Source organism: Phyllopteryx taeniolatus, chromosome 18 (genome assembly GCF_024500385.1).
Source record: "Phyllopteryx taeniolatus isolate TA_2022b chromosome 18, UOR_Ptae_1.2, whole genome shotgun sequence".
Taxonomy (NCBI): domain Eukaryota; kingdom Metazoa; phylum Chordata; class Actinopteri; order Syngnathiformes; family Syngnathidae; genus Phyllopteryx; species Phyllopteryx taeniolatus.
The window spans coordinates 18,912,485-18,926,788 of record NC_084519.1 but is presented as its reverse complement, the minus strand read 5'-3'; the positions used below and the strand labels follow the sequence as shown (position 1 = coordinate 18,926,788).

At 50.4% G+C, this 14,304-nt stretch overlaps 1 protein-coding gene across 2 annotated transcripts; it reads left to right on the top strand.

Annotated features, from left to right (window-relative positions):
• Positions 1 to 3,134: 3,134 nt before the first annotated feature.
• Positions 3,135 to 11,074, top strand: tdh (L-threonine dehydrogenase). 2 transcript variants are annotated; one of them, XM_061754486.1, is made up of 9 exons: positions 3,135 to 3,466; positions 4,615 to 4,801; positions 5,994 to 6,036; positions 6,120 to 6,190; positions 7,064 to 7,213; positions 7,294 to 7,466; positions 8,368 to 8,458; positions 8,631 to 8,900; positions 9,818 to 11,074. In XM_061754486.1, exons 2-9 carry the CDS (start codon positions 4,624 to 4,626, stop codon positions 9,955 to 9,957), a joined length of 1,116 nt encoding a protein of 371 aa, XP_061610470.1. In that variant the 5' UTR covers positions 3,135 to 3,466; positions 4,615 to 4,623; the 3' UTR covers positions 9,958 to 11,074. The 2 variants fall into 2 exon arrangements, with proteins under 2 accessions (XP_061610470.1, XP_061610471.1); XM_061754487.1 differs by lacking the exons at positions 3,135 to 3,466; positions 4,615 to 4,801; positions 6,120 to 6,190 and having other exon boundaries at positions 4,827 to 6,036.
• The last annotated feature ends 3,230 nt before the right edge of the window (positions 11,075 to 14,304 follow it).

Below are 14,304 nucleotides of genomic sequence, written 5' to 3'. Positions count from 1 at the left end.
CTAGTATCTCAAGGCACTGTTGTACGCTACACTAAAGTTTCATTATTGTTTGTTTGTTGCCCAATACGGCAAAATGTATTTCTGAAATTGGTGTTAAAGGGGGAACTTGACTATGAGCTATTAAAAGGAAAAAAAGGAAAAAAAGGCTAAAATCGAGTTGAATTGCATCGTCTGTCTGCTACAAAAAGACCGAAATACTGTCGTGCGACATTCTGACGTTAAATTGGGCTTTAAATTCAAATTTAGAGTAGAAAAGCGGTTTGGTTTGGTACACTAATGAAACAGAGTGAAGTCAATTTAACTATATATATATATATATATATATATATAATTTGTGTGTATGTGCAGTCTGATTATGCATAATGTCCTCATTGCTTTGTGACAGTTAATAAAACTCTATAAGGTGATGTGAATTGTCAATTCATGTTTCTGTTAAATTAAGGGAAAGCTGTGAGGACATAATCAAAATGTTTTTACGTATACAGTGGATATTAAAAGTCTACACACCCCTGTACAAATGCCATGTTTTTGTGATTTCAAAAAACAAAACCAAAAAAGACCATAAATAATTTCCAAGGTTTTTTTTGCACCATCAATGTGACGTATAACCCTGTACCACTCCATTGAATTTTGAAATAATATGGCTGCAGAAGCGTGCACACCCTCTTCTAAACCGGTCGGACGGAGGCGGCTGTGTTGAGACTGAAGCGATCACATCCGACCTGGTGTTAAGTGGGACTCGGCTCACACCTGCCGCCGTTTCAAGGCCATTTCAATAAAGTTCACCTGTTCTGAACGCTCCCAAAATAAGCATCGCTTAAACATCGGCCATATAGCGGGGGAACGTTGCCACTCGCTTGCAATGACAATGGCGAACGTCTGTCCCTTTGCGGCCCGACACGCGATCCCAAAATATTTTGCCGTGGCCGTGACGCGCGACCATTTCTTCGACCGTCAGCTGCCTCCGCGAGCCGCGTGACTGCCGCTGTTTACGTCCGTCTGGGTGCCTGCGACTGCGTGAAGGTCACGACCCCAAACCAGTCTACAACTTTGTTGTTGGCAAAAGTGAGTCAGCTTTTAATGATTAACTTTTTTTTGGACAAGATTGTTTCCTCTTCCCGCCGTGTGGGAAACGTCCGCTCACATGCCAGCGCTGACCTTATTCCCGCCCCTTTAGTCCGCTCCTCACACGCGCACGCGCGCGCGCTTCTGTGGCAGTCGTCCGTCGAGTGCAAAGACTGCAGCAATGTCAAAGCTTTTCTTTCCCGGGCAGACACGTTGGGCCTCATTCGCGAGCCGTGCGTGCGCAAATCTGGGCCGACTTGTTTTTGTTCGTCTCTGCGACCAAATTTAGAACGTCCTCAGACCGCGCGTGCTTACAAATTATGAAGGATCAGCTTTTGATAAAACATCACACACGCATATTTTAGCCAAGATGCACAACGTATAGGAATTGCATCCCTCCGTCCATTTTCTGAGCCGCTTCCCCTCACGCGGGCCGCGGGCTTGCCGGAGCCTCGCCCAGCTATCTTCGGGCGGGAGGCGGCGCACACCCTGAACCGGTTGCCGGCCAATCGCAGGGCACATAGAAACAAACAAGCATTCGCACTCACCTTCACACCTACGGGCCACTTAAGAGTCTTCAATGAAGCGAGCATGCATGTTTTTGCACGGGGAGAACACGCAAACCCCACACAGGCGGGGCCGGGATTTGAACCCCGGTCCTCACAACTGTGAGGCAGACGCTCCAACCCGTCGGCCGCCGTGACGTCGACCCTCGTTCCGACGCGCGAGTACGCGGAGGTCCACGTTGTCGGTTTCGGTCATTAGCGAGCTTTCCGATGATACCGACTTTTGGAAAATAGGGTAAAGATTAAGACAGTTATTCAGGTTTTAGAGCCCGTAATTGTGACTAAACCTCGGCGCACCGGCTGAGATGCGTCAAGCGGCTGTCCTTTGATCGGGAAATGGGGGCGTGGCTTATGGCAATCTGCGTAAACCGCGCCCCGACCGGCTCGGCGGTGCAAAGAGAAGCGGCCGGCACGCACGTGTCGTCGACTTTGCGATACGCTCGACTTGATTGATGACATCGGTGAGCGAGGCCCGTTGGCTGAAGTCAAATTGAAAGAATTGTTTATTCAGGGAACTTTGGAATTCTTTCAAATACTTGAATTGCGGACAAACTTTGAAAGTCCTTCAAGTTTCAGAAGAACTAATAAAAAGGATATTTAGAGCGGCGGGCGGTTGTCAATTTGCATTTGCATCTCATCCCTGTCGCCGACACAGAATGGACACTTACGATCGAAACAGAGTATGCGTTGCGGTAGTTAGTAGAAAGCGTGTGTCGTGATTTGGAGAAAAGATGATGCAGCTCAGAGAGAGAATGGCAAATGTCGTAAAAAAGACTCGAGCCAGGCGGTGAGTCAGCGTTGCTCGCGGCGGGTTTTTCTGTAAATAAACGATTATTTTGCCTTCAATGTTGTTGTTTTGTACTTGGAAGTGTCACAAAAACAAAAAATATTCGTGGCAGCAAAGTCACTCTTGTGGTTGACATGTTCGCCAAAAACCTTGTGTTCTCTGCTTTTTGGTCAGAAAGCGGTGTTTTTGGTGAAACCGATCCTCGTTCTACTGCTCATTTCTACAAAAGCTAGAAGTAAGTGTTTTCCTTTCTTGTGAAAGAAGACAGTCTAGCCCTTTTGGGAGGTTCTATTGTCACAGAAGACAATATTCTGTGGCTCAGTCTAAAACAGCCGCCAGACTCCTGGGAACCGCGAGCTTGAAATTACGGGAAGTTGTTTTGCGCCAAGTCTCCTCGATGCCAACGAAAAGCAGGAACAGGCCAGTGTGTGTTTTTCCCCATCAACCCAAAAGGTGTGGCACCAGGAGAAAAACACAAACACACCATGTTGTTGAATTGATGGATTCATTCATTGTATCAGTGACTTGTATTTTCTTTTATTCGGTACATGCTTCATTGTATTCTAAAGCCTGAAGTCAGCAGCACACGTCTTCCTACAGTACTGGCACAATACTAGAAACTGTTTGCGGGCAGGGGGCACAATATTTCTTTCACTTTATTTGTAAAAATGTGAGATGCGCTCGCGTCGATCGCCTGCAGTCCTGCTTGCGGCCGGAGAGGGCACTGTAACGGGAGCCTTTTGCAAACTGTTCGAATCACAAAAGCAGCTTTTGGAAAAAAAACCCAGTCGCGGGACCGCCGGCAAATATGGACCCCCGTCTGAAGTGACGTCACAGGGGCGCGGCCGACGCCGCACCTCCGGACGTGGACCAATCAGAGACGAGCCCGGCTTCTCCAGAATGCAGATGGCCTTTGATAAATAGCAGCTGATGCAATACTGACTGCACATTACGGCAGCCGGCATCACAGCGACAACAATAACAACAACAACAGCTCAGCTCAGCTCAGCTCGACGACCCAACGCCCGTCGGACTGCGTCTACTTGTGGTAAGAACGCCTTTAAGCCCCCCCTGCGAAACTCTTCTTTTTTGCTACTTGAATTCCACCGGAAGAGGACGACTTCCGCCTCGGAACGTCCTCTGGCTTGTTCTCACAGTTACCATTTGACGTCCATTTTGTTGGTGCCGGCTCCCGCCGATATGCTCTCGTCTTTTAACGAGCGCGCTAGCTCAGCGGCTAGCCGCCGCGGAAACGCCGATGTTCCCTTGCAAATACTACAACGTCCACTCGTGACGGGGGGCGGGGCCACACTCGAGATGTCGGCGCAACGATAGGGGGCGGGGGTCTCCATCGCGAACGAGCCCGAGGCCCCGCGGCGCAAAGAGCAAAGAGCGCGTGCGTGTGGCTTTTGGGGTTTTTTGTTTTCGTGGGAATGGCTAGAAAAAACCCCGCCCTCGCCCGCTGATTGGCGGCCGCTGAAGGCAGGGCGACATTGGAGAAATCGGCGTCGTCCGTCGAGCTCGTCGACCGGCGCTCGTCTTTCCTTCTCGGTGAGCTGCACGACGTCCGCGGTGAGTCGCGTTCCAGGGGCAAAACGAACAAAAGAAAACCCAGCTTAAACAAAAGAAACCTCCATTCAATCGTCTAAAATGTGAAAAGAACTTTAGTGATGAGCGAAAACGATTGAAATCGTTTAATGTAAAACATGATTGATTTAAATACCTTCTCAAAACTTGTGGTAATGAGCCAAAATGATCAAGTCGCACACGTTAAATCGTGTTAAAACGATAATGCGCAAAAATATCATGTTGAATGGAAAAAACTAAACAAAAAAACGTGACGACCGAAAAGAAATGTTCAAATGGTTTCATGTAAAAAAAAAAAAAAAAAAAGTGATGAGTGCAAATCCATTTTTTTGTCCAATCTCCTAAAATGTATCCATTGCGCAAGTTTTGTGGATTCTGCGCATGTTACCGCGTGTCCGTTTTGTGCGCGTGCATGTTGCCCGTTTCTTTTTCAGTAAGTTCAATGTTTGCCTTCCTGGCAAAGTGACTTGAGGCGTGGAAAACACGGACGGACACGGGGGCTTTTATTTACCGGGACGGTGCAGTGACGACCGGCACCGTAGGGTGGCAGTCAAATGTGTTTTGAGGCTGACAAATGAAAGGTGATGAAATGCCCATCGACCCTCGCAGGTGTCCAGCATGCCCGTCATCAGAGCCCTCAGCGCGGCGGCCAAGCGGGCGGCCGCGCCCGGCGGCCCGGCGTGGGGGCCGGCGGCCGCGCGCGCCATCAGCTTCTCGCCGCGCCAGGTGACGGCCGACGCCAGCTTCCACTCGGTGTCCTTCTCCGAGACGGACCACCCCAAGGTGCTCATCACGGGTGAGTGGCGCGATCGAGTGCGAGGCGAACCCAACGCCGGAGGGCAAAGTGTGTTTGGCTTTGTGATGCGACCGCAGAAGACCTCCAGCGGTGTCCCAGAGGGGAAATGGAACTTGTGAGCAGGTCTGGCTGCTCAGCGCCAAAAGAGCTGTGCGATGGCTGAAATGTTACAATTCCATATCTTTTCCTCGTCTTTGCCTGCCCGCCGGGCAGCAGCGCAGCTTTGGCTTTCCCCAGGCGCTCCGCAGAGGTCCCGAGGCGTTCCCGGTCCGGCCCAAAGAATATATTAGCGCCCGGTCTGGCAGCGGCTGGACTCTGAGCCCCTCCCGGATGGTTCTCTAAGGGAGGAAACGCATCTCGTTCTTTCGGTCACGACCGTCGGTGAGGGGAGGAACGGAGATCGACCGATAAATCGAGAGCTTTGCCTTCGTCGCCACGAGGGACGGCGCGCCGATCCGCCTGTCGATGAAGCCATCGGACCCGCATCGTAGAGACCGTGGTACTGAGGCCACCGAAGCGGGCGCCCTCAACACCGAGAAATTCTGTCCGTGAAGGTAGCGAACAGAATTGGTGACCAGAAACCGATCCGGCTCCCCGTCGGCAACGGCGACCGAACTCTGACACCGGTGTACCGGGACCGAACGGTGCCGATCGAGGGGGTCTGGTCCCCCGGGCTCCTGGAGCACCCCGTGCTCGGAACCGGACCCCGCTGAGGGTGAGGAGTTGGTCCGCCGCTCTACACTCGGAAAGGACCGCCGCCGCCGCCGCCGCCCCGGTCTGCCATTCCAGAGGCGCTGCCCCCGATGTCCACCCGATTTTGGCCCCACGATATCCTGAGCCTTCAGGAGCTCCGCGGAGTCGAGGAGCTTCTTAAGCGCCCCGGTGTCCCCGAGCCCAGAGATAGGAGAGGCCGCTCGGGAATTGAGTATTGGCCGAGTCCGGCTCGCTGTACGCGGCAGCCAGAATTCCCTGGAGGTCGTTCGCCCCTTAGCTGCATTCTTCTTCGGCTTCGCCTGACGGGGAGATTGTTTTGGAATCGGAGGCGCCAAAGGAGCGTACTGGGCCGCGGGGCAGAGCGGCCCCGGTAGCGTGCCGCTCGGAAACCAAAGCCCTCGTGTTCCCCCCCCCTAGCTCGCGAGTCGCTCGACGCTTTTGCGGCATGACTGACCAGCAACGCTTCTGTCGATTGCAGGTGGCCTGGGCCAGCTCGGGGTGGGGCTCGCCAAACTCTTACGGTAAGAAGCCTTCACGGGGATTTTTGGCCTGCGTGTGTGTGTGGGGCGGCGGCGGTTGCGTAACGTGACTTGTCGCTCGACAGGAAGCGGTTTGGAAAGAACAACGTGATTCTGTCCGATATCCGGAAGCCGTCCAGCAACGTCTTCCACAGCGGTGCGTGCCTGCGCTCACTCTTCACGATGTGCTAACGTTGTTGCCCAACGGACGCTTTCCCGGCATCGCACTTTCGCCGGTGGGACGTTTGCCGTTAGTCGAGGTTAATGTGTCAGCAGAACAACAAACCGCAGCGCAAAAAGATTCCCTTCAAATGTAGTCGAGCGCAAGTCATATTTCATAAATCGTCATCACAAAATGCGTTTATCATCATCGAAGCAGTTCGTCCGTTTATTGATTTGAAATCTAGTATCTCTTTTGATCAAATTGAATTGATTTGGAGACAATTTGTACAGATTTGTTTGTTTATATTGAATTAGATTCTATTGGTACATTAAATGCAGTAGTACATATTTTATAGACTAGTGTTTTGATTACATTTTCCACATTTTAAATAAATATTCCATCAATTCATTATCGTTACGCATTTTGAGTTTTTGATGAAATGAGTACGTATTTAATGCATATCATTTTGACATTTTATTTTAGACATTCTGAAAAAAACATCCAGTCAATTTTCGACGTCTTTTCATATAGCAGATTATGATTGAATAATAGTTGGAACTAAACCTCACAATGATGAAATATTGTACAATTTGTGTGCGCGTGTATATGTACACATTTTGTATTTGACCCAAATATGCAATGAGGTGACGATCCGGTCCCCGATTCCGATATAAATATTCCAATTTTGAGCAAAATAGCCCGACGGGGCAGCCGTCCGTCCGTCCGTTTGTTTGTTTGTTTGTTTGTTTGTTTGTTTTTCCAGAGCTGCATATTGAGTTTGTGTGGAAAACGCCCACCCTAAATCCGCCCCTCCACCATTCAAGCAAAGCATTCCGGGTTGATTTGCCAATGTTCCGCCGCCGTCAGGCCCGTTCATCTACTCGGACGTTTTGGACTACAAGAACCTGCGCGAGATCGTGGTGAACAACCGCATCACTTGGCTGGTGCACTACAGCGCGCTGCTCAGCGCCGTCGGCGAGGCCAACGTGGCCCTGGCCCGATCGGTCAACATCACCGGTGAGCCGCTCGCTCTCGAAAAGGTCGTAGCTTTGGCTGACGTCGTCGTCGTCGTCGTCCCCCCCCACCCCCCTCGCCAGGCCTTCACAACATCCTGGACATCGCCGCCGAGCACGGTTTGCGTCTGTTCGTGCCCAGCACCATCGGCGCCTTCGGGCCCACGTCCCCGCGCGACCCCGCCCCCGATCTGTGCGTGCAGAGGCCCCGCACCATCTACGGCGTCTCCAAAGTCCACGCTGAGCTCATGGGTGAAGTAAGATCCGCTTTCTCTCATCCAATCGACTTTCCCTTTGAATGGATGAATAATCCGTGGCCCTCTATCGTATAAACGCAAAAGAAATCAACTCAAGTTTCATGAGAGCGCGTACTGTAGGCCTTAAGGGGCGTGGCCTCGTGAGTGACATCAGGAGCGGGGGTTTGAGTGGCCGATAAGTAGGGATGTCCCGATACGACTTTTTCACTTTGCGGACTTGAGTATTGGCCATTATTCATATATATTTCGGCACATTTCTTCATGTATATAGCAGACTTATTTTGGAGTATGGAATGTTAGAAAATGGGGAACAATAGTGGGCGACGGTAAAAACGGACCTATTTATGATTCGAAACCATCTGCAATGAGCCTTTTATTGATCAAAACCACATGGACAGTTTTGGAACCTTTATTGGAACAAACGTGTCGCTGTACGCGTCACTCAAATGATTTCTCGTCATTTCCCCGGAAATGTTCTTTCCTTTCACAAGGAATTTACCATCCTGCCTTTTTATCAGCAGAAAGATTTCTTTTATTGTATTGTTTTTTGTTTGTTTTTTTCCCCAGAAGAGAAACAACAAATTGTCGCTGTCAGGCAGAAACCTCGTGTGGCACCATTTCATAGTTTTTACACAAATTGACACATTTTTGGTCGTTCCCCGCGCGGCCTGTTGTTGATTTTATTTTTCTACAATTATTTGAATGTGTTAGACAGTTTGAGAAGAAAGCTATGAATGAACTCTGGAGGAGCGTCGTAAAACGCTCCCCTCGCTCTGCGGGAGCCGTGCGGCGTTCCGTCTCCTCAAGATTGAAACTCTGGATATTTTTCTGACAGCGATGAGTGAAAATAGTTTGCTTTGCTGCCCGCCTTTGGCCGTAATGCTTCGGTTTTCGCCCGCAGTACTACCACCACCGCTACGGCCTGGACTTCCGCTGTCTCCGCTACCCGGGAATCATTTCGGCCGACTCCACGCCCGGCGGCGGCACGACAGGTGAGGCGTTAGCTGTCGCGTGCGAGCTATCGCTTTTCATTGGATGTCCATTCCCAGAGCACAAACTTCTTATGAAACGTGTTCGCGTGTAGGCCCGCCGCACACTCGCGCCGATTCGACAGTTTACCTTTCGATCGCTCGACATCGATGGCGTTTCCGTGCCGCCCTCCAGACTACGCCGTCCAGATCTTCCACGACGCCATCAAGACGGGCAAGTTCGAGTGCTTCCTGCGGCCCGACACGCGGCTGCCCATGATGTACATCGACGACTGCCTGCGCGCCACGCTCGAGGTGCTGGAGGCGCCCGCCGACACTCTGGCCATGCGCACGTACAACATCAACGCCGTGAGCTTCACGCCCGACGAGCTGGCGCGGGAGCTGCGCAAGCACGTGCCCGAGCTGGAGGTGTCGTACAACGTGGACCCCGTCCGGCAGGCCATCGGTAAATTTGAGCTCGCAACTCACAAATTAGTCACGTTGCAATTTAGAAACTGCCAATGCTATAAAAATACAAGCGGTTCACAATCAATATTTTGAATGGAGGTCAGTGCAAAAAAGTTCATGCTTGCAAAGTTCAAGACACAGTTGTACTCCAGTCCGATAGGTGGCGCTAATGTGCATTTCAAACTGGTTTGAATTCATCTGGGTTCCACTCTTGGCGTTGTGTCTTCCTGTCGGAAAAAGTCGCAGAAATCTGGAATGAAATTGTTTTTTTTTTCACCCCTAACTGCCAATCAACTGATGTCCTGGAACAACAGACGGCGCTTTACCCGGCATCTTTCTTGCCGACGACATGTTTGAGTGCGCTTAAAGCCCCTCGCGGCTGCAATAAATTCCTCACGGGACTTTTACACACCGCGCGCGACGAGGCGCTCTTCACGCTGGCTGTCACGTCTGACCCCACCCACTCCTTGCGCTCGCGCCTTTCTCTCTGACATGCGCACACTCATAGCCGACAGCGAGGCGCTCTAAAGCGGTCATGCGAGCCCAAAGCGCCGGTCCACACGCTGGCTGTCAAATCTTAGAAACAGAAAAAATATATAAACAAAATACAAAATACAAAAACAACCTCTCCTCTTTAGCCCGCATTTCTCTGCGTGACGTGCGCCCACTCGCTGCTGACAACGAGGCGCTCTGAAGCTGCCACGCCGGCGGTCTGTCCCGAGGGAAGGTGATACCTTAAAAAAATCTGACTTAAGTACAGAAAGGAAGCCGGAGAAAAGTCACACAAGCGTGGGGCGAGCGAGCGCCACACCGGAAGGCTTGAGCCGAGATCGGAACCCAGAACCTCTCAGAACTCGCTAACCACTAGCTCACTTTGCTAAACTGCGCCCTAACCGCCTTGTCGCCCCCCTGTAGCCGACTCCTGGCCCATGAACTTCGACGACTCCAACGCCAAGCGCGACTGGGCCTGGAAGCACGACTACGACCTGCCCGAGCTGGTGACGACCATGCTCAACTTCCTCAGCGGCGACGCGCGCATGGCCAGCGCCAACTGACGCCAGGGCGGGCGGGCGGGCGAAGCTAAGCTAAGCTAAGCTAAGCTAAGCTTTTTGTACATAGTGTATAGATGGAGCGGAGGCGGGCCACGTACACAGGCGTTCTCTCCCGGGCGCCCGCCCGGCGAATTCCGCCGGCTCGAGCGGGCGGACGGCGACGGGCCGCGTTTGAGCGCAGGTGACGGATTGTTTCAAAGCGAAGCAGTTGTTTCGCTGCATCGCCAAGGGAAGCCAAACTAGGGTTGCGAAATTCCGGGAATCTTCAAAGTTTCCATGGCAGTAAAGCAAAGAAATTGAAACCTAGTTGGGGGCAAACATTTTTTGCGTCATCGTACCTCAAACGACTGCTTAAGCAGAGTTCATACAAATACTGTCGTACTTTGCCTTGCAGGTTTTTCCAGTTACTAGCTTTGTGTCGCGAGCCAAAATTTGCCGCGTACTCTCAGTTGGGCACCCGCGGGTTCGCCGATTCGCAGGTTTTTATTTATTAGTTTTTTTCCGGGAGGAACCGACTCCGAAAATGCTTGTTGGTAGTTTAACCCTGCTTTTTAGGTGAATATGAATTCAATAATAAAAGAATAAATCTATCAAGCGCAATGATAATTTGCGTCAACTATCCGAGGATTTTTGCTATTATCCCCGCGAGTAGCGGGCGTCCACTGTACGAACAGGCGTCGGATGCCAAGTGATTGTGATTCCCTGGCACGTGGGCAAGGAGAGCCACCTGTGCTTGAATATGACAGCGTTCCCTTCCCGTGGAAAGTCGAACCCCAGTCGAACTTCCCAATGCCACTTAACCTTTTGCCTAACTCTGGTAACTCGACGTTTTTGCGTTCTAAACAGAAGCGGCGCACTTCCCCCGACTTTGGGGGTCTCGCTCCTGACAATTAACCAATGGTGTGCTGACGAATCGGTTTGCAGTGTTTATTCTTTCTATTGGCGTCCAGTGAAAGCTTTTCTTTGCAAATTTTTCGAATTCTATGTGGGACGACGTGGACCCGAAAGGGCAACGCGACCTGATACGTGGCAGCGTTACCTACCGCTGAGGTCTTCTCCTGCTCTTGTAGTTTTTCTGCTGTTGCACCATTTGTGTTGGCAATAAACTACTTTTTCTGCACATTTTGGCCTATTTCCATTTTTGGGTAGAAGCCATACAGTGTTAGCGTGTGTGTTTGGCAACTTGCTCAAATCCACTTTTTAAACCCATTGACCACATGATTGTCCGCAACGACTCGAACAAAACATTCAGCGTGACCAAAAACACGTTTCCAACTCTGCAATTGGAAGTTAGTCAATCTCCAGTATGCACATAACTGAATCTTCTCAGTTTGACTTAAAGACTAAAAACTAGAGAGAGAGAGAGAGCGATTAAGTTTTTCTTTCAGTTTTAGCCGAGGGCTGATATTCATTTGCATCTAATCTTAGCAAACACTGGGGGTGTTCATTCGCAAGCCCTTCAGCGATGTGCACCTGTTCAGTTTTTTTTGTTTTTGTTTTTTTTAAACCATCAATTATGCAGCGGGCAACCACTACATATCAACAAAATGCAGCTGCAAATTTTGGGGACGACTAAAAAGGAGGTGACGGCACGGCTGCCGTATGGTAAGTGCTGGCACAAGCGGCCGATCAGATTGGCAGTGCTCACTTCCGATGAAATGCTGCAATGTTGCCGGCAAACTTGTGGAGTTTGTCCAGCTAACGATGAGACGCTGCGATGTCTCATCTGGCTTTTTAGTCTTCTGACTTTTAATCCTCTTTTTTTTTTTTTGCGTCTCTGCGTGCAAGTGCGTCTCTCAAAAGCGTTTTCCATCACAGGCGGGAACTTCTGTCGGGCATGTGGCGCTATTTTGATCTCGTGGCGGTCGGTAGCAGGCCACGTAATCCCTCGGCGTTTCGCTTGCACGCACGCGTCTGCGTACGTGGACAGCACCACATGCAGTGGCGGTTCAAGGGGGGGTGAGCCGGGGGCCAGTGTCCCCCACCCCAAAGAAATGTATATGATGAGACCGGACCAGTCTGTCAAAAATGTTGATGTTCAGCAAACGGCCACGAATGGGTTTTTCCCAATGCCCCCGATTGGAAAAACCCTCAGACCCCAGTCTGGCCCCCGCTAAAAGAAAATGGATGGATGGATGGATGTTATACATGGTGAAAGGCTAAAGTGACTACTGCTGACTTCTACTACTGACTTTTTAAAAAATGGTTAGAAAACGAGGCCCAAACGGAATCGGCGGACGTGGCTTGGTTTCTCGGCGCCAAATCGCGACACGCGGGCGGAGGTGTGCTGCATTTCGATCCGGCAACTCCGAACCCAAAAGCGGCGGACCGTCGCTATCGGTGGGGGCTCGGGGCGGAGCCCTGATGCCATTCGCAATGTTTTTAAGGTGCCAGGATAGAGAAAAACTGGTTGCGCTGCAGGATACACTCCCAAAAGTTTGGTTTTTTCCTCTCTTCACACTTGAACAGTTTCATGAAAAAGTGAACCTGCTAACTAGTGGCCTGGCATGTGTATTACAACATTTGGAAGCAATTGCTTTGACAGCATTCGGGAAGTCCAAGTTTAGACTTGAATGCGGTACAGCGTTGCGGCGAGATCTGCTGGAAGACGTGCAGCGAGATGAAGAAAAAGAGAAGGTCCCCGACCGACTAAGCTCCAGTGATCGCGTGCACCGGGCGGCGGCGGCGGCTGCCGCAGACCTGTTGTCATGGCGATGATGTTGGAGCTCGCCGACGATCACGAATCTTGATTGATTGATTTTGTGTTGTGTTGTTGTGTTGTGTCATGTCAATAAATGTTGCAATTTTCTGACCTTCCGCTCGGGCGTCACAATTGATTTGGAAGTCAAAACTTCTTGTTCTTGAACTTCATCGGCCGCAGGTCAATCGCGGTGGCGAGGTTGCCGCCCCACCGGCACACGGTGGTCACCGCGTTGCTTTTGTCCGAAAACAGAATCCTTTCCCAATAGTTGTATATCTATTTTTAGATCAGCAGAATAGATACCTCGTTTTTGTATGAGTTGTTTGATTTGGCGACGTACTTCTGCTCTGAGGCGCGCAAATCTTTACGCATTGACTCTTGGTACAAGTTTGACAAATTGTACTCAAGTATGAGTACTACTACTTTACAATAGTATGACTCAAGTAGAAGTCAAAAGGAGTTCTCGGAATGTTTACTCAAGTATTCAGTGAAAAAAATACTCAAGTACTGAGGAACTGGTGACTAACTTTTTGGGATGGTTACTAGTCGAATTTGATGATGTCACTAGTAGCACACACACAGTTGTCAACTATGCAGTTTTGCCTGCCTACCAGTAACATTAGGTTGTCTTACTAATATGCAGAAATGGAAACAAAAAATCATTACTAGTAAGGCACAGTCGTCCTTCTAGTGCACTGAGTTGTCTTACTGGTGAGGACAAAGAGCGTACTAGTGCATGGCCCTAAAGATGGATACCGGGTACATATTCGCTATCTTTTTTCCATCAAATCTGTTTGCGCATTTATTCGATATCCTTGGTATCGTTAATCTTAAAGTCCATCTACTAGTACGCTCTTTTTCCTCACGAGAAAGACTGTGTCTCACTGTGTTTTTTCCACTACAGTCTGACATTTCTGCACACTAGTAGAACAACTTTGGCCTACTAGTAGGTTACCAGTGAGACAAAATGACTAGTGGGCATTTTGGTGCTACTAGTAGGGTCAAGGAGGATAATATAATTGGGCCGAGTCGTGTCACTAGTGCTGCACAGCAATTTACTAGTAAGGGTTAACTGGATACCAGTAGGTCAAAGGTGGCACTAGCGGTGTGAAAAAAAAGGTTCCTAGTAAGACATTGAGGATGGGCTGGCGCGCTCAATTGTCTTCCTGGAAAAAGGAGGTGAAGATGTGGACTCGGCGTCGGGTTCGTTCGGCGCTCAGATTGGCAACGGAAGGGCGGCAGCAGCAGCAGCAGCCAGCGTGCCCCTTGACCTTTGCACGCCTCCCGAAGAATAGGCTTCTGCTCCGGGCGCCGCAACACTTCGGCACTCGCACGCCGGCCAACTCCAAACATTTGAAGCTTTGAAATGGAAAAGCGCAAAGACTTGATTTTGCCTCTCCAGCCCTGGAAACAAAAAAGGACATGTCTGGCTAACGCGAGCTGCCAGGGAACAACAACAAGCCTCGGATCGGATCGGATCGGATCGGATCGGATCGGCTCGGCCTCGTGAAGTTGACTTTGACGATCACGATCGTCACGGCCGTCGTGTCGCCTCGCAAATAGTCGCTTACATACAATAAGAATGGGACAGCAATATTGCCCCAGGAAGACGGCATTTCCGTTTTTGAGCCAAGGGAGGCGACTTTGGT